This window comes from Molothrus ater, chromosome 14 (genome assembly GCF_012460135.2).
Source record: "Molothrus ater isolate BHLD 08-10-18 breed brown headed cowbird chromosome 14, BPBGC_Mater_1.1, whole genome shotgun sequence".
NCBI classification, from domain to species: domain Eukaryota; kingdom Metazoa; phylum Chordata; class Aves; order Passeriformes; family Icteridae; genus Molothrus; species Molothrus ater.
In genome coordinates, this window is record NC_050491.2 from 3,284,773 (window position 1) to 3,312,516 (window position 27,744).

The 27,744-nt window shown below is 45.5% G+C and overlaps 2 protein-coding genes across 2 annotated transcripts in view; one reads left to right on the top strand and one right to left on the bottom strand.

Annotated features, from left to right (window-relative positions):
* Positions 1–12,984, top strand: part of CAPN6 (calpain 6) — a 47,412-nt gene extending 34,428 nt beyond the window's left edge. The window contains 7 exon segments of the mRNA XM_036402173.2: positions 292–487; positions 3,677–3,799; positions 5,735–5,937; positions 7,058–7,179; positions 10,527–10,663; positions 11,524–11,554; positions 11,557–12,984. Of these exon segments, the coding sequence (XP_036258066.1) occupies positions 292–487; positions 3,677–3,799; positions 5,735–5,937; positions 7,058–7,179; positions 10,527–10,663; positions 11,524–11,554; positions 11,557–11,705 (961 nt within the window). The 3' untranslated portion in view covers positions 11,706–12,984.
* A 2,690-nt stretch (positions 12,985–15,674) lies between these two features.
* LOC118698825 (serine/threonine-protein kinase PAK 3-like) lies at positions 15,675–26,667 on the bottom strand. Its single transcript, XM_036402365.1, has 12 exons — positions 26,565–26,667; positions 25,618–25,667; positions 24,664–24,771; positions 24,075–24,228; positions 23,097–23,160; positions 22,274–22,322; positions 20,858–20,970; positions 19,904–20,021; positions 18,574–18,673; positions 18,260–18,456; positions 17,121–17,258; positions 15,675–15,803 (listed from the first exon to the last, which is right to left on the bottom strand). The coding sequence occupies exons 1-12, from the start codon at positions 26,665–26,667 to the stop codon at positions 15,675–15,677; spliced, it is 1,323 nt and encodes a 440-aa protein (XP_036258258.1).
* Positions 26,668–27,744: the final 1,077 nt, after the last annotated feature.

Below are 27,744 nucleotides of genomic sequence, written 5' to 3' on the forward strand. Positions count from 1 at the left end.
ATCCAGCCTGGGAGGTTCAAGCAGTGCTTTAGGCTTAGGAGATGCAACAGGACAGATCCTGATCTGACCAAACACACTGAGTGATGCTGCTCTGAATTAAAACTCTGTGATTGTGGTTTCACAGGTATTTCCACATAGAAAGCTTTCCAGTGAATCAGTTTGTCCCCTGGACAGCTGAGCAATGCCTCCTCTTCAAATTACTGGAAGATTTTGTTTTGTTTTGGCTCTATGCATGAATATCACTCTTTATTTTTAAACAAACCATTACTTCCCTGGTGTTCCCTGGAGCAGGATGACGTTTGAGGACTGGTGTAAGAATTTCACAGATGTGGACATCTGCAGGACTGTGAACACCTCCTGCTTCAGCCTCCACAAGACCTGGGAGAAGGAAATGATGTATGGGGCTTGGGCAAAGCATCCAGAGCCCCTGCTGAACCGATCTGGGGGCTGCTTTGATAACAGAGAGACCTTCCTGCAGAACCCCCAGGTGGGAACCCCTGTGTTTTGTGAGGTGTTTGATAACAGAGACCTTCCTGCAGAACCCCCAGGTGGGAACCCCTGTGTTTTGTGAGGTGTTTGATAACAGAGAGACCTTCCTGCAGAACCCCCAGGTGGGAACCCCTCTGTTTTGTGAGGTGTTTGATAACAGAGACCTTCCTGCAGAACCCCCAGGTGGAAACTTTTGTGAGGTATTGAAATGTACCCACTTTAGCTGGGGCTCCTGAAGTACCCACCCTGTTTAGGAGCTGGCAGTGACTACAAACCAAAAGATCTCATTGTCCTGGGGGTGTGCTGTGTGCTGCATGTTTTGGTGCAATTTCTCAGAAGAGTTTTTATATTTATTTAGGACTGATCATGCTTGGGGCTGCTGAGTCACTCACACAACAGAATTACTGACATCCTGCCTGGACTTCTTTCATTTTCCCGGTCATAGAAAGGCAGCAAGTCTGATTTTCTATAGACAGAACTCACTTAACCCCCTTAAACAGCTCAGGGATTTGATCCAGTGTATTTAGTTAGTATCCCTTGGCATTAATGTCAGATTCTGGAAGTACCTGCTCTCTTCCCCAAGCTCACCCTCTCATCAGCATTATGGAATTTTCCTTGCTCATCCTACCTGGTCATTTCAAGCTATTCAGTTTATCTGTTCATCCATTCCTACTCCCTTTCCCACCTTCCTGCCTTTCTCTCTCCCAGCACATGCAAATTCAGATATAGCATTGCTGTTACTCTCTCTGGGGTCTGGCACTTACCCTGGTAGTTACTACTTTGAAAATGGATCTTTCTGTCCAGATTAATTAAAGATATTTTTGAATCTGCTTCTGTGCACTTGCAAGGGAGGTTTCTGCCTGCAGCCTGTGTTTTCAGAGCAGGATGCTGCAGCAGTGCAGCCTCTGCTGCTCACATCAGATCTCAGCTTCCCAGCTCATCCTGCAGTTCCTCACTGCTCTGCCTTCTGTCAGTGCCTCATTTCCAGGGGGTGAAGTAATTCAGGTATTAATTCTGTGAGATTCTGGATGTGTTCCAAGAGCTTGTCTGGTCTCATTTGTAAGTGTTTAGCTGTCACAGAGAACAACATGCACAGTTCCAGCTGAGTGCAATGCCTGATGCAGTGGAAGGCCTCTGTATTCCAGTGTTATCTCTGGGCCAGTTGATTAAAAGGCTCTTAGCAGCAGTGCTGGAACACATTTCTGTTATCTTAGGGCCATTACAGTTTACTGTGGCACACCCCACCATAATCTAGAGATAATCTCTCTGTTCTCCTGGCACTGAGGCCTCCTGTGAGGTTTATCTGTGCAGAGAGGGATTGGGCCACTTCCAGCCCCTTTGATAAGGCAATTTCAGCCAAGTATTTGTGTATTCTACAGTCACCTACTGACTTCTAGATCATTGCCTTCTGAGGTACCATCAGAAGAAGGTCACAGTTGCAGAGCTGTCACCACACCAGGAGAACTTTCCTGGTTCCACTTGTTGTCCTTCCACCCCTCCATGGCCTTGGAGCACCCTGGGCTGCCTGGGGAGGCAACCTGTGTATGGCTCAGGGATTAAAATGTGCCTTAAATTAAAATGTGGGTATTGCTGCATCTTTATATCTCACTTTTTAGGTTCTCTTACAACCCCTGGGACTCTCCCAGGGCCCTGTGCTTTCTCTGCTGCAGTAAGGGATATAAAACACAAATCATAAATGGATGGGACCTTGCCCAGCAGAGCTCCAAGGCAGAGGGATGTGGATGGTTCTGTAGCCAAGGCAATCTCAATACCTACCTCGGAGCAAAGCTCAATAATTTGGTTTTTAGCAGCAGTCAAAGGAAGAGGGAGGAGGGAATTGAACCAATGATGGTATTCCTCTCCATGCTGCCAGGGAATTTCTACTTAAATCAGAACATGTGGTGCACATGGTACCCAGCTGTGCACTGCTACAGGTTTATGTTTCTATTTATTTTCTTCACATTTAAAAGTCTTTGAGGATGGGTACAGCTTGAGTACAGCATCTGTCCAAACTTGGGGTAAATAATGTCCTCTTCACTCCTCTGGTCCTGACAACTCAGGTTTGCTCTGTGCATGCTCAAAGCAAAATTTAAAGGACTCTCGAATAATGAACAAATTAATTCCTTATCATATAAAGAAATACCTGTCTGACCTTCTTTTGTTCATACTTATGAACTGGTCTGGTAGTGATTTTTAGTAATGTAACTGTTCAAGTCAGATTTAGTAAGATTTATTTACTTGATACTTTTGATTTTAAGATCCTTATTATTAGCATTCATTTTCCAGCTATGCATTGCTGGGAACATCTGCTCCATGGAGAACTCTCCTTCTTCCCTCAAATGTATTTCCATTTGTCTCCTTTGTATAAACATATGTCTTGGTTTGAAAAGCCAGGTGTCTGCTTAGGAAGGCAGGAGCCTCCCCTGAAATGGAAAATGTAAACCCCTCCCTCCAAATTGTTATAATTTTGAAATTAAGGGGCTCTCAGGCAAAGATATGGGAATAGGAATAACAGTTCTTTACTAGGGAAGAAAATTTAAAAAATAAAATAAACAATGCAATAATACAAAAAAAACCCCACAGCCAGAGTCAGAGCAGTCCCTGTCCCCTGTGTGTCAGGGGGTGGCACAGCCCCATCCCATGGGGGCTCAGCCCTCCTGCAGTGCCAGCTGTGGCTCTGCTGGAGCAGGGATCCTGCACAAGGGGGGAGTTTTCCTCTGCAGCTCCAGGGCTGCTGGAGATGGGCCTGGGCTCCCTCTGGCAATGCAGGGCAGCAGAAGCTGCTCCTCTGGCAATGCCCTGGGCAAAGGCTGCTGGCCTGTCCCAAAGCTCAGATTGGATCCAGGTAGGAATGCTTGGCTCCTCCCCTGGGCACAGCGTCTCCCCATGGGATGATGGGATTGGATCAGCCATGCAGGCCATGGACATGGACTCCTTGCCCATGGACAGAAGATAATTAATAATTAATGGCCCATGGACAGCAGAGATCTCCTGGAGGGAGGAGTGGCTGTGGGAGAGATAAAGAAGAAACTGCCCCAAGAACAGAACTGCCCCAGCTCTGACAGATGGGGACAGACACACACCCCCATTTCCAACCTAAGATAACATATTTCCTTGGTGATGGCTTTACCCTCAGCCTCCTGAGGGTAAAATTCCAACAGCTTTTCTCTCTCCTCTCTCCTCCCAGTACCTCTTTGATGTTAAGAAGGCCCAGGACAAAGTGCTGGTGTCCTTACAGCAGGAGGATCGCCGCAAGTACAAGAAAGAAGGGAAAGGAGACAACATCACAATTGGCTTTGAAATCCTCAAGGTAGGCAGCCAGCTGTGCTCCTGGTGCAGAGCTTGGTCAGTTTGCTCAGTCCTGCTTCTCCCTGACAGTGAGATCTTTGGCAGCCAGAGATCATCTCTAGATAGATAGATCTAGATAATCAGTGATCTGTTCATCCATTCCTACTCCCTTTCCCACCTTCCTGCTCTTCTCTCTCCCAGCACATGCAAATTCAGACCTATAACTTCTCTTACTGTCTGTGGGGTCTGGGCACTCACTCTGGTAGTTACTACTTTGAAAATGGATCTTTCAGATAATATATCAGGATTATCCTGGGGTCTGGCTCTGTGCTCAGACTTTGTGTGGGCACTGCAGTCTGGCCTGGGAACTCAACTGATTTTAGTTCAGCTCAAACTCTATTTGAATAAATTTCATTTATTAGAGATAAATAAATTTTATGTCTTGCAAAAGAATTTTAAGTGTTTCCCAAAACTTCCTAGAGAAAGGCAAAATTATATTAATACTTAAAACATGCAGGGTTTTTCTCCTTCTTCTGCCTCCATTTCACCAGCAAATACAGCCAGGAGAATGAGGTTGAAAAGTCTGCAGTTTTTCTGTTGCCCCTTAGAAAAAAAGTCTTTTCAAAAGCTGGACTGGTGAGCAGGAAATGAATATATGGGAAAAGGAACCACAGGGATCCCAAAAGGTAATTTAATTGCACTCTCAAGGCAAATTGAGTAAAATGAAAACACTCAAACTCAGAGGAGGGAAGCAAAGAAACAGCAATTTTTCTACTCTTTCACTGAGGATTGGGGTAATCCTGTCATCTGTTGCTACAGCTCCTGGGACTACATTAAATCTATGGCCCTACCCTAAGAAAAAGTCAATTTTTAACAGTTGGTTAGATCTGCTGACATCTGCATCACACCTACTCATTTGCCAATCACCTGTTAACCACATATATTGAAAAGTGTTGTTGCAGGAAGCAGAATAATTTCCGTTGTTCGTGTCTGTAATTTGGAAAGGCTTGAAAAAGAAAATCACACCTTTCTAAAAGCTTCAGTACTCTATTTTTATTTCTAATCAATAATTTTTCTATTTTAGGTATATTCTAACACACCAGGCTCATTAGCATGACTAAAGGCCTTGGGAAGAGAGCTGCCAGAAAAGAATGAAGGGCTGCCTTTGCTCAAGAGCTGCTTGAGAGAGAGGTTTAGATTTAAACTGGCAATACCAGTGCTCTGGGGAGGATGTTAAGAGTTAAGCACAACTTCAAGGCTTAGAAGAAAACATGCATAGTTATTCTGTGGCTTTTGTATTCAGGAAAGGGGAAGGGAAACCCAGCTGTGTGCATCTGGATTGGGAGCCTGCTGTGAAAGGCTAGAGAAGGGAGACAGAAGGATCTTGTGTCATAGTTGAGATGGTCACAAGACAAAGCAACGCTCCATTTTCAGAAGGCTTCAAACTGTTTTTTTTTAATAGCATGCATGCTTTTTATACATTCTAACAAAACTCATCAGTTTACACTTTACTCATTGGTCATGAGAGACAAACAAAGTGCTCATTGGAATAGGCAGTTGTAGGTTTCTCTTCTTTCTTTCTTTCTTGGCTTCTATGTCAAGGACCTTGGTAGAAAATTCTTTTAGGGATAACATGGATCCTCTTATCAAACATGGATTCTCTTATCAAACTTCTCTCTGGCTCACAGAAGTCTCTGTAAAACCTCTTCCCGTGGGATCTCAGCCTTGTCTTTGGGCTGTGTGTCCATCTCTGAAGTGTTCCAAGCTCTGCAGCAGCATCACATCATCTCTTTCAGTGGGCTCCTGTCTTTGCCAGCCCCAAACTTTCACCTGCCACAGCTTAACTGGATGAGAAAACACTTCCCAAACAATTTGCCTTGTTGGGTCAAAAGCTGTGTGGTGCTCAGGGAGAGCCCTGCCCTCAGCCCTGCTGTCCCTAACCCCTCTCCTGCTGCAGGTGGAGGACAACAGGAGGTACAGGCTGCACAAGCTGACGGTGCAGGAGAGAGTGGCCACATCTCCCTACTCGAACACACGCAGCGTGTTCCTGAGGAGGACCCTGCAGCAAGGCCGCTACGTCCTGGTCCCCACCACCTACACCCCAGGTGTCCCCACAAAATTCATCCTCAGGCTCTACACAGATGTGCCCTCAAAACTCAGGTGGGTGCCACTCACAGCTGCAGGAGATCCTCCTTAGCCCACAGGCTGCAGTTCCATGGGAGGGGTTGCCAGGTTGTCCTGCAACTCACTGGCTCATGTGGCTCCAGAACTGGGCCCTGGAGACATCAGGAGCACCTCTGAGAACATCCAGGTTTGTACATTGTTAAAAAAAAGTTAGAAACTGTTGTGAAATAGTTGGTAGATCGTTAAGCATGTGCTGTTAGTTTGGATGTTATATTGTAAAAGGGGTTAAAAGGGTAGTTATAAGAAATCCGGTACTCAAGGTACCAGAACACACCTCAGTAAAGTGCGCCACGAGCCAGCCTGGACAGAACTGTCATGGCCAATCGAGCACCTTAAACCTTCATGCAAATGAAGGATCCAAAAAGAAACCAATCCAAAGGGACAAAAAACAGGATCAAAAGGGGCTTCTGACCCACTGAATCTGTGCTGCTCCATCTGGGCCATCGGGGCCATCGCTGCTGAGCAGCCCCAGCGCCGGCGCTGCAGAACCCTCGACGGGAACGCTCCTGCTCGGCCCGGGGCCCCCTTGCTTTGGGCCTTTCCTTTTCTTACAAGAAATGCTGAAATCACCTTAGCACCGGGAGCCTGCTCTTGTTTTTATCCTACATGGTCAGGAAATGTTTAGTTAAGGGCATCTTGGATGATTCCCTTTGAGTCTTTTGGCTTTTTTACTTCAGTTCTTGTAGTGGCCCCCAGTTTCAGGTCAGGACCTTGAGCACTGGTGCTTGTGATTACAGTGATAGTTGTTGTTTCTGTGGCCATCTCCTCTGAAAGCAGTGGCTGCTGCAAGAGTAGAACCAGTGCTTCATGAATCAGGCTCACTGTATTTATTTCTTGATTTGATAGTATTTTCCACTATTTAAAATTGGGGTTTTTTTCACCACTTTTGCTTCCACGCAAAAGATAACACAAATTTGTTTGACTTTGCTTTGCTCTATTTTTATTTCTCACATCTGTCATTTCTGCACCACAGAATTCAAAAATGGCAGATGAGGAAAAACTACAAATCTCATGTTCTAAAAATGCCAGATTTCCACAACCATCGATTGTTTGCTTGACATTCTTTGCTTAGGTTGCTTTTTCCATGATTTTTCAGGGAGCTGGAGGCAGATAGGCCTAAAATGACGTGTTGGAGTCTTCTTTGCGGCTACCCACGCAGAGTCACCCAGATCAAAGTCCACTCTGCAGAGGGTTTGCAGAAACAAGACAGATCAGGAGGTAAGTGCAAAGAGAGTCTGGAGGAGTGGGATTGGCTTTCAGTCTTCTAAAGATGATTTGGGTTGATATGTAAGCAACCAGAAATTATCCAAAGAGGATTTATGGGATTTGTTCTTCCATCTTGCTGTAAAACCTGCTCCAGAGGAGAGATCAGATGAATATGGGGATGCACAACAGCAAGTTATGGGCAGGTCCATAACTGGTCAGGATGGGCAGGAGTAGCCAGACCCTCCTGAGGAGCTAATTGTGGGGATTAGTAAGGTTCTTCTGTCAGGCCTGTGTATTTTCTAAATGGAAAATATCCAGGAGGCAGCTGAATGGCACAGACTCATGTAGTGTGTTACATTTACCTCATTAGAGCACTTCAGGGAGGACTTTTTGGTTTTCAAACAATCATTTTCAGCTGGGTAACGTAGAACAGGAGTTAAATGCTTTATATAGAACTGTGTGTCTGTCAGAGGAAGTGTCCTGAAGGACACCAAAATGCCTTTATAGCACCTGATGTTGAGTTAATTAGGAAACTTGTCCAGTTGTCATTAGCTTTTTAATTTTCTGATAGCCTTCATTTTTCACAGCTCAGTGCTGGTTGTTATTAGAGCCCTGTTCCAGGCCAGAGGAAATTTATTTTATTTTTATTTTAAACGTTTATTGGAAAGCTCCTCCTTGATGCTGTCTTTGATCCATTGCTCTGTCTGGACAAGGTAATGGATGGTTTGCTGTAGTCAAGAATAGCGGATGATTCCAGACTCAGTCCTGGATGCTCCTTGTGGAAGTGCCTCTCTCCAAGTCAGTGTGTTCTGAAGTGGATCCAGCTGTCTGTGAGCCAGGCACAGTGGCAGGTCTGCAGGATGATGAGGAAACTCTGTGCTAGAGGATTTTCTGTCACTCATTCCCCAGCCTGGTTTTAAAATGGCTCTCGCTACTGTCTGTCAGGCCTTTTCCCTGAGTTTCTCTTTGAGAACAAATCACCTTTTGCACTTTTAAGTCTTCCTGCTGACGTTCCACGTTGGATTTGCACATTGAATTGTTTTTCACCACTTAGAACATGAACTGAGTGTTGAGATCTGTGGTGTGTGACAGCCCTGGAAGCAGAGACTCTTTAGTGGAGCTGCCTTGGGAGCAGCCTGAGAAGCAGAAGGAAGGAGAAGCAGAGATTCACCTGCAAGAGGCAAAACAGCCTGCTGTGATTGCCAGGGCAGTGCTTGTGTCTCAGCACTGTTCCTGCTGTTTGTGCCATGCCCTTTTGCAGTGGCTGAGGCTGTCAGAGCTCTCCAGGTTCTGGGAAGAGCAGTAGAGAGGAGTGGGAAGGCAATGTTCCCTCAGGAATGTTTTCCTGAACGCCTTTTGCTTGGGTACAGTGCTGCAGGGTGTGGGTGTTAGATCCTTGGAGCACTTCTCAAAAACCCAAAAATTAAGCCTTAGACTACTGAGCCCAGATTTCTTTAAGCCTTAGAAATGCCATTACTGTTCAGGTGTTTCTGGTTTTTACAGATTCCAACTTTTTCCTTTGCACTGTTCTTTTGTACAACTTCCCAAAGCAGCAGCATGGCCAGGACTGAGGTAGGAGAGCTGCCATGGGGTTCAGGGCAGAGCTGGAGCCATTTGTGTGCCCCAGAGCTGAACCCAGCCCTCCTTCCACTGCCAGAGCTGTCTCCTGAGCAGCAGCTCCAGTTTCATTCCCACCTCGTGGCCAATACCAGGACGTTGCTTTTCCACTCTAGCAGACCTTGGTGTTTTTTCTTTGTCCTGTAAATAAACCAGGCACAGAACTGGGCCATCCATAGCTGAGAACATCTGATCCCCCATGTGCTCTCCCACTGCTTGCTTTTGTTGTGGAATTGGAGCCAGTTTTCCTAAAACAACTGTCCCATCCAGCACTGCCATCACGGGGTCAGAACATTTTGGAGCATCATGGCTACAGGAACATTTTGTGTCCCCCTTCTACCTCCCTCTGTGAGGTCTTGCTGAGAATGTGAATGTTTCCTTCAGATATTTTCTTTCCTTTTCCCTTCACTTTGCCAATCCCCTCATTAACTGCTCCCTCATCCATCCAGCAGATGTGCCTGTCACCTCTTTAGCTCTGTGCCCTTTCCCCACCCCTCCTTATGCTCTTTATCTCTTAATTACTGTTAATGATCGGGTGTTGCTCAGCTCTTTGCCCTCGGACAAAGCTGTTAACACCATTGGGGTGACAGGCAGGACCCCGTTTTATCCAGATCCATTTTCCAAATTGCTTTGCAAGGAAGGCAGCTTTTCCAGCCCTGGTGACACAGCCTGGTGCTACCCCGTGCCCCAGAGCTGAATTCACAGTTCAGTGACACAGAAGGCAATCGCCCATCAGAAAAGCCAATATCCTGCTACCTGCCATGGAGCTGTGAGGGGTTGTCAGGGAAACAGCTCTGGCCAGGTGTAACCACAGAGCAACATATGGAAAACTCTGTGTCTGCCTTGGATGCAGCTGTTATGTGGTTTGTTCGTGTTGGTACCTGGTTGTGTTGGTAAATGAGTGATGAGTTTGACGGAGATCATCTGGGTATGGTTTGTTAAAAAGCTGAAGTTGCCTAAAATTGTGCTGCCTTCTGGCTGCAATGGTATTTTCAAGTAGATGGTGAAATAAAGTGTGTCAGAAACTCTCATGAGCCTGACTTACAGATACCCTGGGTTTATTTATAATCTGTATCTACGAAGTTGCAAGGTGTGGAAAAAAAAGGTATTCTGTGATTAACAACAGAAATGGACAGAGTTATGTTGAAATACAAAACATGGTATTGCCTTTGTTTAATTAAAAGTTAATTAGAAGATGAAATGGCCCATTCTATTTGAATATGCTTGGTGTTTCCAAAATGGTTCTTGCTCCTTATTGTAAAGGAAAGAGAATATCAACTTTAGTAAGAAATAAAAATACTCAGTGTAAAAACAAGGCATTTCTAGAATGTTGAACAATTGCAGGGGGTGATATATGAGGGTTAGATTGGATATTAGGGAAAAATTATTCCCTGTGAGGGTGGGCAGGCCCTGGGACAGGGTGCCCAGAGAAGCTGTGGTTGCCCCTGGATTCCTGGAAGTGCCCAAGGCCAGGCTGGATGGGGCTTGGAGCAACCTGGGACAGTTGAAGGTGTCCCTGCCCATGGCAGGGGTGGAATTGGATGGGCTTTAAGGTCCTTCCAACCCAAACCATTCCATGATTCTGTGTTTTCACCTGGACAGGGAGCAGTGGCTGTGACGTGCTCTGGTGCCCGGTCCTGTGGTGCTGCCAGGCACAGGAGGGGATTGGCTCTGCTGGGTTTCTGGGCAGCTCTCAGCTGCCATTCTGTGTGCCCAGAGCTGTGCTGCTGATTGTGTTCCAGGAGCAGATCCCTATGTGCTCATCAAGTGCGAGAACCAAAGCCGGCGCTCCCCGGTGCAGCACGACACCACCAACCCCGTCTTCAACACCCAGGTGATCTTCTACAGGAAGGACATCGACAGTCCTGTCACCATCCAGGTGAGACAGCCACAGGGCAGCTGCTCGGGGCAGGGAGGGCAGCACAGCAGCAGCCCTGGGCTTCACTGGGCCAGCTGCTCCTTTGTGTGACCCAGGAGAGAAGAGTGAGAGCCTCTGCTCCCCTTGCTGGGCTCTGCCTGGAGCTCTGCTGCTGCTTCTGCTCCACAAACACCAGATGATGGCACTGGGGGATCACAAGGAATGCTTCATTCCAAGGAATGTTTAATTCCAATGCATATTTCTTTCCAAGGAATGTTTCATTCCAAGGCTTTGAAGGAATTTACTGAATTCGTTTTGCCCCATGTCGTACCTGATGAAACAGAGACAAAGAAAAGCCAAGTGCTGTCCAGAGTCGGTGTTTGAAACAAACCCAATGCTAAGGCTGTTATTAAGAAGTTTTCTACCCTGAATTCTAGTCCTGTGAGAACTAGACCTCACTGTTTACCTCAACAGTAACTGGAGAAGTAGAGCCTGGCATTGTGATGATGCAGTCCAGGAAATCTTAGTCCTCAGCCTAGTCTGTGGGCCAGGCTCTCAAACTCTAGCACTGAGGAGGTGCAGAGGTGAGCACAGGCAGGCAGAGCAGCAGACAGCCTACTGTAGGTAGGTTTTACTGCTGATGAGCTAAAAAAGGTCATTTTTATTCCTCTCCTAGGCAGGCTCTGACCTAGAAAGCAAAAAGCCGCATTTCTCTCCTTATTTGCATAGTCTATGTAAATGAGCATGCAAATCCAGACTCTCCCTCATGCTCTCCAGACAATTAGCTAAATTTAGACGCACACTTTTCCAAAGGGTTATCGGGGCTGACCCTTCCCGGCAGCGCTGGCTCAGCCGCGTTCTTTGTGTCCCCCGGTCGCCAGGTGTGGAACTGCAGCCTCCTGCGCGACCGCTTCCTGGGCAGGCGCTGCTGGCAGCGTCCCCCGGCGAGCCCCGCGAGCAGCAGAGGCTGAAGCTGCGGGGCAGGGGCGGCGGGGAAGCGGCCGAGGTGCCGGGACACATCAGTGTCACCGTGCTCTGCAGCGATGACCTCGGCGAGCTCTGAGCGCCGCGGAGCCGCACGGAGCTGTCACCTCCCGGCAGCACACGGGGAGCACATCAGCATAATCGCTTTAAAGGGGGGAAAAAAGCCCTCCGTTGGGAAGGGGGGAAATGCATATTAATACATATCTATGCTCGTGATACAGCTCATGCAGTAGGAGAGTGTCGCAATACAACACAAAACAAAACTACATGGACCAGCAAAGGAAGAAGAAGGGTGGTTTATTTCTTGACTCTAACATTTATAGACTTTCCAAAGTGACAGTGGATTGGAGGATAAAAGTGCCACGTCTCCAATGACACTGGACAAACCAACAGTAGTCTATCAAATTTGTCCTCCTCTAGAGAGGAATGTAAAAACAACAATTATTTACATCAAAGTGCGTGAGAAACTCCATTACAAAAATGTAAATATCAGGAGGCTTAGAAGAACAAGGTGACAGGAAAGGGGCCAAATGGAATGCTGGCAGGTGAGCTTGTGAGCATCCTTGAGGATGCAGGCAGGGATGCCTGCAGCTCCATCAGGCACCCACCAGCAGCTTGGGGACTGGCAAATACAAGGGGGATTCATGGGGATTTTTTTTTTCCACATCTTTCCCATAGAAGAATATAAATTTGTTGATGAATTTCACTACAGATTAGGTGTTTCTGTTCCTTGGTGAAAATGTCACTACTCGAGGAGCTCAGTCATAGCTCATGGCCTTAAGACCATTCTTGCCAGGACAACGTTAAAATAGAGGGGCAGATCTTGCAGTGCCTGTTTGAACACCACAGCAAATAAGAGCTTTGTTCACCCCAGGGCTCTCAGACTGACTTTCTGATTGTTCTCTTCTCCACCTCAAGCTGGTGACTCACAGTTTGGTATCTCTGTCCAAAGGCACCTCACAGTTCAGCTGTGGCTTTGCTCAGAGCACAGATTCAGTAATGGGAGCCTCCTTGCTTTGTTTAAGCCACATAATGCTAAAAATGGGATAACAGCCCTCTTGTTTTGGTACGTGTAGCACCAGGCTGAAAGAGGAGAAAATGAGCTCATGAAAAAGGTGGGTTTGTAAAAGCAGGGTGTGCTGCTCCCTGGCACTTGTCAGGTCTCACTCTCAAAATTTTGCAGTCATTTATTGCTGGCACGCTGATGTTTGATGGAGTTTCACTCAGGTACCACGGAGGATGGGTGTTATTTCACATTTCCCTCACAGCAGGGGCCTGGTGCCAGCTCTCCCCTTGCCCTGCAGCCCTGGGCAGGTTCCCTCAGCAGCTGTCTGGGGTGGGCACGCTGGGGAAGTGACCCTGGCAGTGCACGGGGCTCTCTGCCAGACACTCAGAAATGGATTTTACACAGCTGCAGATTCTGGGTGGGAAAGTGAAGCTGAAGGACCATTCTGCCTTTTTACAGCCAGGAAATTTGGATTTCTAAGCTGAAAGACCATTCTGCCTTTTTACAGCCAGGAAATTTGGATTTCTATGTGCCTCATAGCCACTTCAGCCACACTGTGCGATTTTTACAGTTTATGAAATGGCTCTTGACAGAGCTAATGTTTTCACAAAAGGTCTCCTCAGGGCTCCAAAAGGATCATTGCTGCGGTAGGAAAATGCTTTCTTTGACATGCCAGAGATGGTCTGTGGGGCTGTGAATGATGCTGCAGTGCCATCAGCTTGCATGTACCAAGGACCAAAATCCAGCTCTTTTCAGACAGCTTGGGCTCAGGCCCTTTGGCACAGCAGAGATCTTGTCAGAGGTGTGAACTACAGGCCCCACAGGCAAGTGACATTCTCTGTAAGCTCATGGCTTCAGGGCTGCTTACTCCAGAAACGTTTGTAAACTGAGATTTCTCTCTTTAAAAGCATAAACTGTCATGCAGACCAAAGCTTGGACAAGGGGAACTGCAAATGTCAGGGCTGCCCTAGTCCTGCACTGAGAGCTGTTTGCTTGGCTTTTCCTCACACTCTGCAGGAAGCAGCTCCCACAGCCCAGACCATAAGGAATCCCAGTGTTCCTTATGGGATGGGGGCCATTCCCTATGGGATGGGGGCCATTCCCTATGGGATGGGGGCCATTCCCTATGGGATGGGGCCATTCCCAGGGCTTAGCTTGGCCAAGGGTCAGTGTTTGGCCTGAAAAACATTCCACACTGAGATGGCACCAGAGGTTTGTGCCTCCCTGCCCCACGATTTGGCTGAGGAAGCTCCTGAGTCCCTTGGCTCTTTCCTTGCAGCCACACAGCCCTGGTCCCCAATCCCAGCACCACAAACCTGTTCCAGGCTCTGTCCAGGGCTGTCCCCAGCATCAGTGGGACACAGGGAGTGTGACCAGCAGTTCCTGGGCATGTACAGCCTGGCAAAGTGGGAACTCAGGGTCGGGGGCACAGACATGGTGACTTCTAGGCCTTGCTCACTGTGCCAGCTCCAGGCATTGCCCCAGTTTGTCCCTGTGGCACGGGGACAGGCACTGCTGGCCAGTGCTGCCCTGAGGGACTGGCAGTGCTGGGAGCTGCAGGAGGCTCAGCAGGATGCCTGCATTGATTATTTTTGGGAAGTGTTTGGTTTTCCCATCAGGAAGAGCTGATCCAGCCTGGGAACACAGCTGGCTCTGCTGGTTTACAGATGCCTCTGCCTTCCCAGGTGAAGCCAGGCAAGGGCAGGCTGACAGGGGCTTGTGCTGCTGCCTGCTTCTGACATTGGTACTTAAAATTGTTCATTTTGTAACAATATCAGCATGTGGGAAAATATCTTGGGGTTGGTTTTTTGGGAGGGGAGAAGGGCTGCATTTATGTACACGCTCGAACCACCTCAAAAATAAAAACAGGTGGAAACGGGTGTAAAATATTTCATTGCAACATTTTGTAACTTTTCAATACGAAGTGACCTAAATAAAATTTTACAAAAAAATTCAATTTTAGCGATTTCTGCGCCGGCGGCGGCCGCGAGAGGGCGCTCGGTGTCCACCCACACAGGTGTGACCAGGGCCAGGTACCGACACCTGACCGCGGGTGCCACACACCGGAAAAAAACGGTGTTTAATTTATAGAGGCTGCCACACGTTAGCCTATACACGCTATTATAGCTCTCTACACACTGTGTAACAATTATAGAAGCACCTCTGAGTGAATATAAAAAATTTATATATATATATATATACATACATGAATATAAAAAAATTATATTTTTTAATATGTGTACATATATACATTCATACATATATGCACACACTATATATACATACACCCCCAATATCTATGTATATACAGATATATATATATTATATATAATATATGCGTATATATATATTTTATATATGCGTATACATATTTTTATATCTCATATGGAGCATTATGTAAGGAACTACAGTTCAGGAGAGTTATGGGGGGGTTGTGCATAGGGGACAATATAAGGTACAAGGTAAATATATGTCCATAGCTCTGTAACACACTATCTATACATATAATTATATAAAAACGTTATATATATAGAGAGAGTATATATAATATATATTCTATAAATATTTACACATATAATAATGATACACATGTATATTTATGCATGTGTCTATGTACATTTGCACACCTCCCCCCATTTAGCAATCTATGTTATATACATATCTTTTTCTGTATTCTCTATATATTTTTTGGTGTCAACGTGTTCTGCCAGGTGGAGGGAGGACAGGGAATTCTCCAAACACTCCACAGTCCCAGCTGACTGTGTATCGAACAGGATGTTTTGCCTGCCCCATTTGGCTGGAAACGCAATTGCACTTTCTTCCTCACCCAGAAGTGCCACAAGTGGGCAAAACCCAGCCCTTGGGCATTCCAGAGGCAGCATGGTCTGGAGCTGATGGATGAAGGAGGCCCTTCCCCATTTCCAAACCATACCAAAACCCCCATAATTGGGACTTTCCCATCTTTAAGAAGCAACTACTAATTCAGAAGTGAATGGAACCATTGGGTGAGAAGGGAGCAAATCTCCCAAAGGAGTGAAAATTTTATTCTTTCTTTTGCTCTGGGTTGGCACTGCTGTCCTGAGCTGTTTCCGTGGCCTGACAGATTTTCCTGGCTACACAGATCAAGTCAGGCAGGACAGAGAGACTCATGGCTGTTCGTAAAAATGGATGCTGCCCAAAGGGAAAGAAAAGGAAAGAAAAGGAAAGAAAAGGAAAGAAAAGGAAAGAAAAGGAAAGAAAAGGAAAGAAAAGGAAAGAAAAGGAAAGAAAAGGAAAGAAAAGGAAAGAAAAGGAAAAGAAAGGAAAAGAAAGAAAGAAAGAAAGAAAGAAAGAAAGAAAGAAAGAAAGAAAGAAAGAAAGAAAGAAAGAAAGAAAGAAAGAAAGAAAGAAAAGAAAGAAAGAAAAGAAAGAAAGAAAAGAAAGAAAGAAAAGAAAGAAAGGTACCATTACTTTCCAAAGCCAGTTTCTCACAAGAGGAAGCATGATTCCTCTGCTTACCAGAAATACACATAAATAGGACTGAGGGGACCATCTCCACTTCAGTCTTAATATTCAGGACCTTGCTGTCAGAGGCAATAATCAATTTATCAAGATGTCCTCAGCTTACTGGGATTTTGACCCTGCCAGCACTCTGGGAATGCCACTTGCTGCCTTAGGGCTTTTTCCATTTCAGGAAACTCAAAGGACTCACTAAGGTTCCTTTTTTCTAAAGGTAGGGGCTGCTTTAGTTGTCAGAAAAGATGAGTGCAAGGTGTTCCACAGGGAACTACAGCACCTCTAAGAAATGTTGATCCCATTAGGATTTAGGGCTGTGCTATTCTGAAGAACACTCAGGTGCAGGTTTTCAGCACCAAGACAAGAACAGCCACATCTCTGACTGCTGGGCTGGGACTGGGTTCCTTTTCCACCAACACCATTTTGGGCCTCTGTACCTGGCACCAGTCTACTGCAGTTCTCTTGCCACCAGCTAAAACTGAATGCACTCCCAAAATACAACACAGAAGTGGTCAGAGGGTGGATGGAACACCTTTCCTCTGAGGAAAGGCCAAGAGAACTGGGATTGCTCAGCCTGGAGGAGAGAAGGCCCCAGGGAGACCTTTCTGCTTCCTTTCAAAGCTTCAAGGGGACCCATTTTTAGTAGGGCCTCTTGCAAAGGGACAAAGGATAATGGTTTTAAATGAAAAGAGGAGAGATTCAGGTTAGGTCTAAGGAAGAAACTGTTTATGCTAGGGGTGGTGAAACACTGGCACAGGTTGTCCAGAGAGGTGTTGGATGCCCCATCCCTGAAAACATCCAAAGTCAGGGCAGACAGAACTCTGAGCAACCTGATCAAGTTGAAGATGTCCCCACTCATGGCAGGGAGGTTGGACCAGATGGACTTTAAAGGTCCCTTCCAAACCAAATTCTTCTGTGATTCTACTTTGCAAAGCACCCAGACTGGGGATTAACAGGAGAGGAGACTTTGCCCTGCAGCCCCTGGGCCTTTACCTGCAGGAGCTCCCTGGCTGTCCAGCGCATGCTGGGGTTGGTGTCCAGGCAGGAGTGCAGGAAGGCGTGGAACAGAATTGACATCTTGCTGGGCATCCTCAGAGGGGGGTACCTGTTCCGGGCAATCAGGCGCTGAGCCTGGGGACAGAGGAAGCATGGGACAGCCACTGACCATCCCTGGGGTGACAGCTCCACTGCAGGCCCCTCCTGGCTGGCTGACAGCTTTTCTGGTGCCTCTCAAGGGGCTGTGATCAGCATTTGAGGGCAAGGAAGGAGGGAACTGTCAGCCTCCAGAGCAGTGATGATAATGAGCCTGAGTGTAGCTGAGCTGGTCAGAGCATGGTGCTGGTAACAGCAGTCCCCAGATGGGCCATGCACTCAGGGGCCGGACTTGGTGATCCCTCCCTCCTCAGAATATTCTGGGATCTGGAAATCATTCTCTTCATCGGGTTTGCTGCCTTATACAAGGCAAAAGCAACCCAAAAGTCAGGGAACTTTTTAAAAAAGAGTGGAAGACTGAAATCTTCAAAACTGTTGTCTTCCTCAGGAATTAACTGTGCAGCATTTAACCTGGTTTCAGCTAATAGTCATGAGATTTTATCCTGCTATACATTCCTCCACTATTCCTTGCTTGTTTGGTATAAGAACTCATAATTTCATTTTAAGGAATTAGGATCTAAAACTGAAAACTTTAAAACATGTTTACTACAAGTAGTTTTGCTAAAATACACTTTTAGAAATTTTTTTGGTAATACATAATTATGGCATCACTAGAATCAGTGACCCTCCCTTAAAGGTACTGGTCAGAATTTGAAAAGACTTCTGGACCTACAGACACACTTGTAATGCTTTTCATAATAATTTCCCAATTGGAGAAACTTGCTGCTGTCATTCCCAGCTCCAGCTCAGAGAGAAATCAAACACAGCAGGAGGAACTCAAGCAGTGCTGGAGGCCAAAAAGACACATTTTTGCACTGGCACAGGTCACTTCTCCTCTGATGAGACATTCTGCAGGGACATTTCTAGAAGTGGGCCTTGGTGGAACTATTTCAGGCTGATTTGAGTGGGATTTTGCTTCATGGGAGACAAAACATGGCACTGATTGTCAAGACAGTGACATCTGACTGTTTGCACCTTACCTGGATGGGGCTTTCTTTGAAGTATGGAGGTTCTCCCTCCAGCATTTCAATGGCCACAATCCCAAGGGCCCAGATGTCCACGTGGGTGTCATATTCCTTTCTTTTCACAATTTCTGGTGCTACCCAGTAAGGAGAGCCAAGCATCGTGCACCGTGTGCTCCGCTCCGGGGTCAGCTGAGCACACAGGCCAAAATCAGCTGAGGAGGAGAACAAAAATACTGTCAAAGCCAGCTTGAACCATGAAACCAAGCACAAGAATTCCCCACTCTGTGTCTGAGAACACAGGGATGCTGTGCCCGACCAAGAACACCTACTCAGTTTCACAGATCCGTCCATCCCGAGAAGAATATTGTCACTTTTGACATCTCTGTGGATCACGTTCTTTGAATGAAGAAAATCCAGGGCTTTGAGGCACTGAGACAAAACCCATGAGGGTAAAAGTTAATTAACCTCATTTCATCACACAAGACAAGGAAATGACTCTAAAAGATTGAATTTCTAGGTGAAACACCAATTGTTGATATAGACTGTCCATTCCTAACCCAGCCAGAATGGCTGCAGTGGCTCTGCTCTCTCCATCCAGGTGACAAAGGAGGATTTGTCAAAAAAAATTCTCTCCCTCCATTATGAAGTGGATCACTTTTGTGTGGGAGGCTGCATGATGAGGTTTTATGTTGGCCTCAACAGCACATTAAGCAGCATAATAGTCACTTTTCAGAAACAAACACCATTTGGGGTGCAATGCTCTCCTTTTAAGCTGAGGGCTGTGAGAAGTGAGGCTCTGTTTTAATTTGCTGTTAGTTTAAAATTCTGCCACCAGCATGTTTGCTTTTACAGGCCAAGAATGCAGTGCAGATATGCTCCAGTTTAATGAGGCAAAGTTTAGAATGTTAAATAAATTTAAAAAAAGAGACTGACAAAAGTGTCTAATAACAGAGTATAAGAAATGTAGTTGTATTGGCAGGAAGCTCACTCAGATGCCCTTTGTCTTAGGTTGACACACATCTTGCAAATGTACATTTAGATGAGAAAACAATGAGTGACAACTATTGAGAGCAAAGCTATAAAGTGGACAGGTTCTCTGCTGCATGGCATTGCATTACAAGAATACTCAGACCCGGGATGGTTATTACAAGTAGTAAAAACAGTTCACAGCACCTCACAAAAATGGAATTTTTTCCTAGTCAAATTTTCTGACAAAAGGATCTAGGTACACTTTGTGATTTCTTGGCACGGCTTTTTGGGGGTTTCTTTAAGTCCATTTCTTACAAAATGCGTCTTTGTGAGTGACCCCATCTTCTCCAAGACTGCCCATTTTCTGTCCTTCACTGCCTGTGGTTCTGTTGGCAGTGTACTATTACATTTGTATTTTTAACTTTCCTAGTAAAGAACTGTTATTCCTATTCCCCTGTCTTTACCTGAGAGACTCTTAATTTCAAAATTATAATAATTCAGAGAGAGGGGGTTTACATTTTCCATTTCAAGAGCAGCACCTGCCTTCCTTAATAGACACCTGTCTTTTCAAACCAGGACACCCTTTTATTTTACATTTCATAACAGCAGCACTGAAATAAAGCTCTGAACACAAAGTCACTCCTGTCCCACCCTGTCCAAGCCATTGGAAGCACGAGCAGGGTCCCTCACCTCCTTGCTGATAGCAGCTATCATTCCTTCCTCCATTAAGACTCGGAGAAGAACGCTGGTTAAAGTGCCTCCATCCACATATTCCATCACGAGCCACAGGTCTTCATTCACCAGGTAGCTGAGAGAAGGAAACAAAGGCATGGAGATGAATGTGCACAGCTAAATGACCTTGTGGAAAAGACTGCAGGGGAGTTTTGTTTCCAGGTCACTTGTAAATGGAGGCAGAATGAAATGGAGAGACATTCCTTGTAGGCTACAGAGTATTTGGAACCTGTGCAGTCTAAATAAGAAAGGCTCATGAGAAATGAAAAATGCAATTTAGTAACAGCAGAGACCAATCTGAAACCAGGAGACTTGCCATCAACTGAATCATTATCTTAATTTATCACTTCCACCATTCACTCCAGGAACAAGGCAACACAACTGCAGAGTTATCCATGGGAGGAGGCTCTGCAGCGCTGAGGACAGATGTTGGCCAACCATTTGGAAAACACTGCATAAAAGACAGTCAGAAACAGGAAAAACTATGTAAAAGCTGGCAAATTATGTGATTCTGCAAATGAGAATTTCTTCTTCCTGGCTTCCATAGCAATGGAAAATAGTGGGAACAGCCCAAGGGAGATAATACCTATGATGGTTTATCAGCACTTATTTTTAAGGCATAGAAAATATGATCAACCTGAAAAAAACAAACCCCCAAACAACACAGAGGTATTGAGCTGACAGGCTGTTGTTTTAGTAAGACATGACACATCCAGGTTTTTGAAAAGAGGTTTCCAACTACATACACCAGGAAAGATTAATGGAGACCCAAGGCCATCTCCACCCATCCACTGGAGATGAATAGAGAAATAAGAAAGAGCTCCATGTTCTGCCAGTGCCCAAAGAGGTTTTTTAACCTTTGTCTTGCCATGTGTGAACAGACATGCCCATGCTAACAGCAGAACCACTCACCTGTCTATATAATTGACAATATTGGGGTGCCTGTTTTCCTTCATGATCTGAATCTCGTTGACAACGAGTTCCTTCTTGCTCCGTCTGCGGAGAGGCGTCTTCTTTAGGGCCACCTGAAACGAGAGTGGAGCCCATGGGCTCCAGAAGTTCTGCTGCATGAGAGCACTGTGGCCACAGCTCTCTTCACAGAGAGCAGCAGGCACAACTTCCAAGGACTTTTCCTGGGAAGGCAGTGAGAAGCACAGAGAGAAGAAGAGAAAACAATTCTTATCTCTATGCACTGCTCCTGTTTTTTGCACATGTGGATTGTGTTATGGAGATTGTTTACCTGAAGTGATTTGTTAATTGGACATGGGTGAAAGTCATTTTGAGTGATTAGCCAGTCACTCAAAGCTGTGTCTGACTGTCTGGAGACAGTTATGGGTTTTCTTTGGTATAGTTATAATATAGTATTAGTATGTAATATAGTATAGTCTTAATAAAGTAATTGTTCAGCCTTTGAATCGTGGGGTCAGAGCACATTATTTGCTGTGTTTGGGGTGCCTAGCTTGGATAGAGCAAAATGACCATGGAGAGAGTGTTTTTGGAATGATGGGGCTGGGCTGTGCCAACTGCCCTGTGACCTTCTGATCAGACATCAGGAAGTGACAGGACAACAGCTGATTTCTCCACTTGCTTGGGTGCCACTTACAGGACACTTGCCAGACACATTTTGCCTTCTAAACTCTGCAAAAATTTCCCTTATCCCTAATAAAATTTCCCTCACAGACTCTGACAACACCCTGCACCCACATTCTTCCTGATGGCCTCAGTTTATCACCTCTGTTATTATTTACACAGGTTTTTGCAAGCAGGATTTTGTGACTGTGAAAATATATCAAAACAGCTGGGAATCCTTCAGCAATTCTATAGGGTTTGGGCATTATTTCAGCAACTGCTGCTGGTCTTGGTTGAGTAACAAAGCAAACACATGTGTACATGATGGACAAAATCCCATCCTAAAAGATCATAGCAGTTACACACACAAAAGAAAATTACAATCCCACAACATTTCTCAGTTCTTGAACTTCAATTGTGCTACTCCAAGTTTGATTTTACTACTCCATGAGCAATCTGAACTCCACAGTTGAGATTTGCAATTATTTTCTGGGTTTCTAAAGAAATAACCCATTCTCTGGCATTTTAAGCCTTAATTATGTCCCTCTCTGCAAGACACCACTGGCCCTCTAGCATTCTTTCTGGACCTGAGTAGGAACAAAGCCTGTCCAAAATGAGTTTTGCAGGCTGCCACTGCTCTGTGCTTGAGGAAAGGCTGTGCAGGAAAGCTCTACTGGGCACCCAAAGCTCCAGCAGAGCTCACAGCAGAGGGGAAAGCCCTGAAGAGCTGCACAGTGTGCTGGGGGTGTTGGCACTCACCTCATTTCCTGTGGCTGGGTCCGTGGCTTTGTAAACAGTCCCAAAACCCCTGGAAACAAAAGAGCAGTGAAGAAAGGAGAAGCAGTTCAGGTGCTGGGAGTGAAAGCCAGCCCAGCCAGGAGATCTCTGCTGCATGAAGTGTTTTAAAACACATTAGTTCATCTGTTCTTCAAACAGCAGCACAGTAGCCCTCTGTCATGCAGGGTGTTCAAGGGAAAACCGAGAAGAAAACTGAAGAAAAAGAGCTGGAGCACAGATCTTCAAAACCTAAGAGCAGGGTGAGGGTGTCCTTACAAAAACTGAGAAATATTTAATTTCTTTTCCATTTTGCTTTGTTGTGTTAGGTTTTTTTTCTTTCTTTCTGTATCTCTGTGTGTCTTTTTTCCCAGGGAATGCATGCTGCAGATTACACAGGGTGGGATTTTGTATGACAGTGTGAGAGTTTATTATTTCATCTCTGGTTTCAATTGCTAAACTATGTGGTTATAATCTGGATTACTGAATATTTTTTAAGCAAAATATTTGAAATAAATGTCATTGAGAACTTTTATCTGACAGCTGTGGAGTGGTAAATTGCTCTTTTAGGCAATAAGGTTTGAGGGATGGAGATTTCTCAGGTCCTGCTCCTTGTTGCAGGTGAGGCACTGCCAGCATGGAGTTTTCTTTGACAACACCTTCTGACCACAATTATTAATTCTGACTTGTACTGTGATGGAGGATCTAAACCCACATCATGTTTGGAGCTTGCCTGGATTCACACTTGATATTACAGCAGCAAAATGCCCAGCCATGGTTTTGTAGGAGTAACTGGGATGGGACTTACCCTTGGCCAACTTGAAGAAAATCAATGTATTTGGTCTTAGGGTCCCCCTCGTTCACAATGCCCCCTGAAAGAAATGAAATGCAGGATGCTCAATTCTAACAGACACCACCCTCCAGCAGATGGGAAATTCAGCCCCACTGTCTGGCTGCGAGCCCTCTGTGGGCAACAACAGCAACAGAGGCAGCTCCAAAGCACAGATATTTCCACATATATTTCTTTTTGAAGAGTTACCTTGACAGGAAAAAAGCACCTGGAGAAATATCCGCAGGAGACAGAAATCAGGAAAGACCAGGTACCAAAGCAAGAATTTGTTTTCTACAAATGTTTTGGAGAGCTAAAACAACACAGCCTTCATTTTCCTGGGAATAAACCCTTTGTGTGATTCAACAAAAGGTTGAATATTTCTGAAGATTAGGTGCACCTTGGGTTCTAGGATTCATTTTTAAGAAATGGTGCAAAGTATTTCCAGGAGAGAAGGGGACCTTCCCAACTTTCAGCAGTTCATCAAAGGATTGTCTTTATGACTTGAAAGAACAGCATCTCATGTTATAATCAATAATGATGGGGCTCTAGGATCCAGGACCCTCATCATGGGTCACCAGGCTAAGTTCTGGTGATAACCTTGCCTGTGCCATTTGAAGGACCACACTGCTTTTCTTCAATCTAATAGATTGCTGTGAAGTATTTTTGCTCCAGTGACTTGTCAGGAGACTAAAGAGAATTTAGGAACCAAAATATCCTGCTTGATTAAGCCATCAGCACTCAGGAGTTCAGTAGTTCATTCCCTAGGTCAAAGCACCTTCTGCTGACTCAGAAACCATCCCTGCTTTTGCCTTCAGCACAGATGGAAGGGCAGGGAAACTGAACCCAGTCTGAGCTGCCCTGAGGAATGCCCAGAGAGAATTCCTGCTTCCTCTGTCCCTTTGGTGCAGCTGAGGCTGGGACACACACACCAGGCAAGAGGCACAGCACACGTACTCAGCTGCTCCAGCACTTCCTCTATCACAGGGAATTTCTTCTGTGGCCGGACCCTGGGTTTGTCCAGAGCACCTGAGCTTCTGCTGAGGGTGTCAGACAGGAGAAATGTCTCATCATCTGCATCTTCAGCTCCCAGCAGAGAGCTGGTGTGGATCTGTGATGAGAAATCAGTGTCAGGAAGGGAGCAGGCAGGGATCCCCTGAGCTTGTATTCCAAATGCAAACCCTCAGGAAGATGCCTGTCAGCCATATCCAGTGCTCTTAAACTGCTTTTTGCTGTCCACATCACAAACTGAATGAACAAAGCCAAAACAAGTTCATGGCCAGTTTCATGTTCAATTTTCATGGATTTTCTCAAATAATCTGTGCAGAGGGGCAGGTATATCCAGGAGACAATTTCTCCTGTATCCTGCAAGGGAAACTGATGACTAAAAGGGAAATTCCAACCCAATTTTCCAGGTGCCAGTGGCTGGGGTGAAGCACAATGTCATGGCAGGACTCCAGCCCTCAGCACCTCCAGCTGTGAATGGCAGCTCCTGGCTGACCAGAAACTCTCAATTGCACCAATGATAACCAAAGCTGGCACTTACTGATTCTCCTGAGGAAACAGCTGCAGGTTCCTTGTCCACCTTCTTCTCATTTTCCTCTTGTCCAGGAAGGGAAAGAGCCAGCTGAGGTCCTGGTGGCAATGTTGTGGCCTGGGGACAGGAGTGAGAGTCTCCCTTCTGCCATGTGGGAGGTGTGATAGTTACAACTTTCAGCTGCTTTGACATCAGAAACTGATCTAGACATGCACGTGGTCCTACAGTCCCAATTCTCTGTTGCACGTGTCACAGTACAATTTAAATATCTGTAAATTATGGGGGGTTGAAACAACCTCAGCTGCTGCTCTGCAGGGCCAGAGCACTGCATCAAGTTGCCCCAAATTTGCTTTTTCCAACTGCTTTAAAGCTTAAAGGCCACTTAGAGAACTGAAGGAAATCAAAGGCACCATTCTCCACCTTCACACCTCACTGGTGCTCTATTTAAAATGTTTAATATTAACCCTAATAAATTTGGCCAGTGGATGTTATGCCTCTCTCTAGGATTGTTATTGCAACCCAACATTTATTAGTGTGGATTGTTATTTAAAACTTCCTTTCAATGGTTCCAGTGAGTTACATTATCAATTATAACCTTATTTATGCTCAGCTATAAATCCAGCTGTACTAAAGATAAATCATGAAACTTACTAGAAAGGGAGTTCTAAGTTGTTAAAACTAAATTAAAATGGGGCAATTACACAGTTTGAAAAGGACTGTGAATTAGATATTCCACCATGGCTAAACCCACAGTCTTCCCCCTGCAAAGCCAGACTTTCATCTGTCTAAAAGCCTTGAACAGAAATTGAGGAAACAGCCAGGGATCCCTTTGCTGCTGCTGCTGCAAAACCAGACATGGACATTTTTTCAGGCTGGCACGCTGTTGGAGCAGGCAAAGCTCATTCACAGCTTGCTCCACAGTTCTTAAACTCTAGGAATGTCAAAGGTTCCTTTCCCACTCACCAAAGGACAGGTTGCCATGTATCCACCTCTGGATAACTGGATGATCAGATCTGCAGTGGGCAAGAGAAGATGAACCAGATGCTGTTAGAAAACTGCCTCTTGTGGGGCATCCCCCATGGAACAAGTCAGCCCAAATAAAAGAGTGTTTTTATTTCACATCATCCCTCCAGGAGCAACAGTTCTTTTCCACAGTAATGAACAGAACAGGACAAAATACCAGATGAATTTTTTTATATATCTTTCTATTTTTTGTGCTGTTTCACCAGGAAAAAAATAGAAACTCAGTCAAGAAAATGTAAATTGTTCTTTAATAGTCAATGATTCTGCTCTGCTCAAGAGCTAAAGAAGTTTTGTTTTGTTTTTTTTTCCCCTACTATTAAATTGCATATGTTGGTTCTCTTTAGCTTGCTGAAAATGCTTCCCTAGAAAAGCTTTCCCAAAATCCCCTTAGCTGTGTGAATTCTATTCTGATACTGCACAGGAACAGCTCCTGGGTTCAGGAGCACACACTGTTGGGAAGTTACATCTCCTCATGAAGGTCATCACTATTTTAGCACAGGTTGCTAGTAAAATCTTTTAATTATGGGGGGAAAAAGATCTTTTCCCTCAGTTCTGAAGATAATTGCAGTTTTTGTAAGCACTTCTGAAAAGCTCTTCCAGGCTGCATTTTGGAAACAGCAAAGTGAGGGAATTACAGACTCCCCAAACTGTTGTGCATAGTGAATGGAACCCCCACAGGGCTCCCCAGATTCCAAATGCTGCCCCAGTGGGACAGCAGAAGCTGTTGACATGAGCTTCCCCTTTTAGCAGAAGCTGTTGACATGAGCTCTACCAAACCAATGCCATCTCACTGTCATTCCTGTTCCAAATTCAGCTCGGTTCCTAAGGGAGAGAAGAAAGTGATCCCAAAGCCAGATATGCTGCACCTAGGGCAAAGCACTACTCACTCCTCAGATGAGCTGTCAGCAGCCAGGGTTTATCTGGACAAAAATACAGCCCAGATGCAACAGACAGAAAATCACACACTGCGGCAACAAGTTCCTGGATCATTTCTGCAGAGCTGCGCTAGAGCTTGCAGAGCAGCATAACCCAAAATCAGCTAAAACCCTTGCTGGTTGGCAGGCAGCCCACGGAGAACTCCTGGAGGAGGAGGATCCTCCTGGAATGCCAGCACAAGGGGCATTGAGGAGGTCTGGGCTGCAGGAATGGCAGCGTCCTGTTGGCACTGCGGGGACGTGCCAACCTTTCAGTGGCAGCCCAACGGGCCCTGACATCACAGTGGCAGCAGCTGCAGGTGCACACTCTTTGTGGAATGGTTCCAGGCTGCTTCTGCAGCAGCTGGATGCTCAGTTTTGCTCATTCTGGAGCCTGACATCCCTTTATGGCAGTGAGATGTCAGCCTTCCTCCGGATGCAAAGCTCCTGTTTCTGTATGGAGCTCACCATGGAAATCATCACTTCCATGGAGTAAAAATTTAAGGCTAAACTCTGTTGTATTTGCAGGGTTTCCAGATGAAGGAAGGAATGATGAATCTGACTCCATGTTCTTAGAAGGCTAATTCATTATTTAATTATACTATACTATATTAAAGAATACTAAACTAAACTATACTAAAGAATACAGAAAGGATACTTACAAAAGGCTAAAAAGATAATAATGAAAACTCATGACTCTTTCCAGAGCCCCGCCACAGCTTGGCCCTGATTGGCCAGTGAGTGAAAATAACTCACCAGAATCCAATGAAACAATCACCTGTTGGATAAAAAAATCTCCAAACACATTCCACACCAGCAAAACACAGGAGAAGCAATGAGATAATATAATTTTCCTTTTTCTCTGAGGCTTCTCAGCTTCCCAGGAGCAAAGGGATTTTTCCAGAAAATATAACTGTGACAAAAGTCATTTTCCTGATGATTCTTTGATTCCATTACAAAACTCTTCTCCACTGGTAGACAAAACACTGGACTTTTGATGCTCAGTAACAAAAACATCTTGCTGAAATGGTCTCTGCTGTGAGATTAGAGGGTAAACCCCACCCTGATGGAATTAATTTTCAGCACATCAGGGTGTGGGGGAAAGGCTCTGCCTCTCACAATCCTAACACTGAGGTGCTAAGGACTCTCCTGG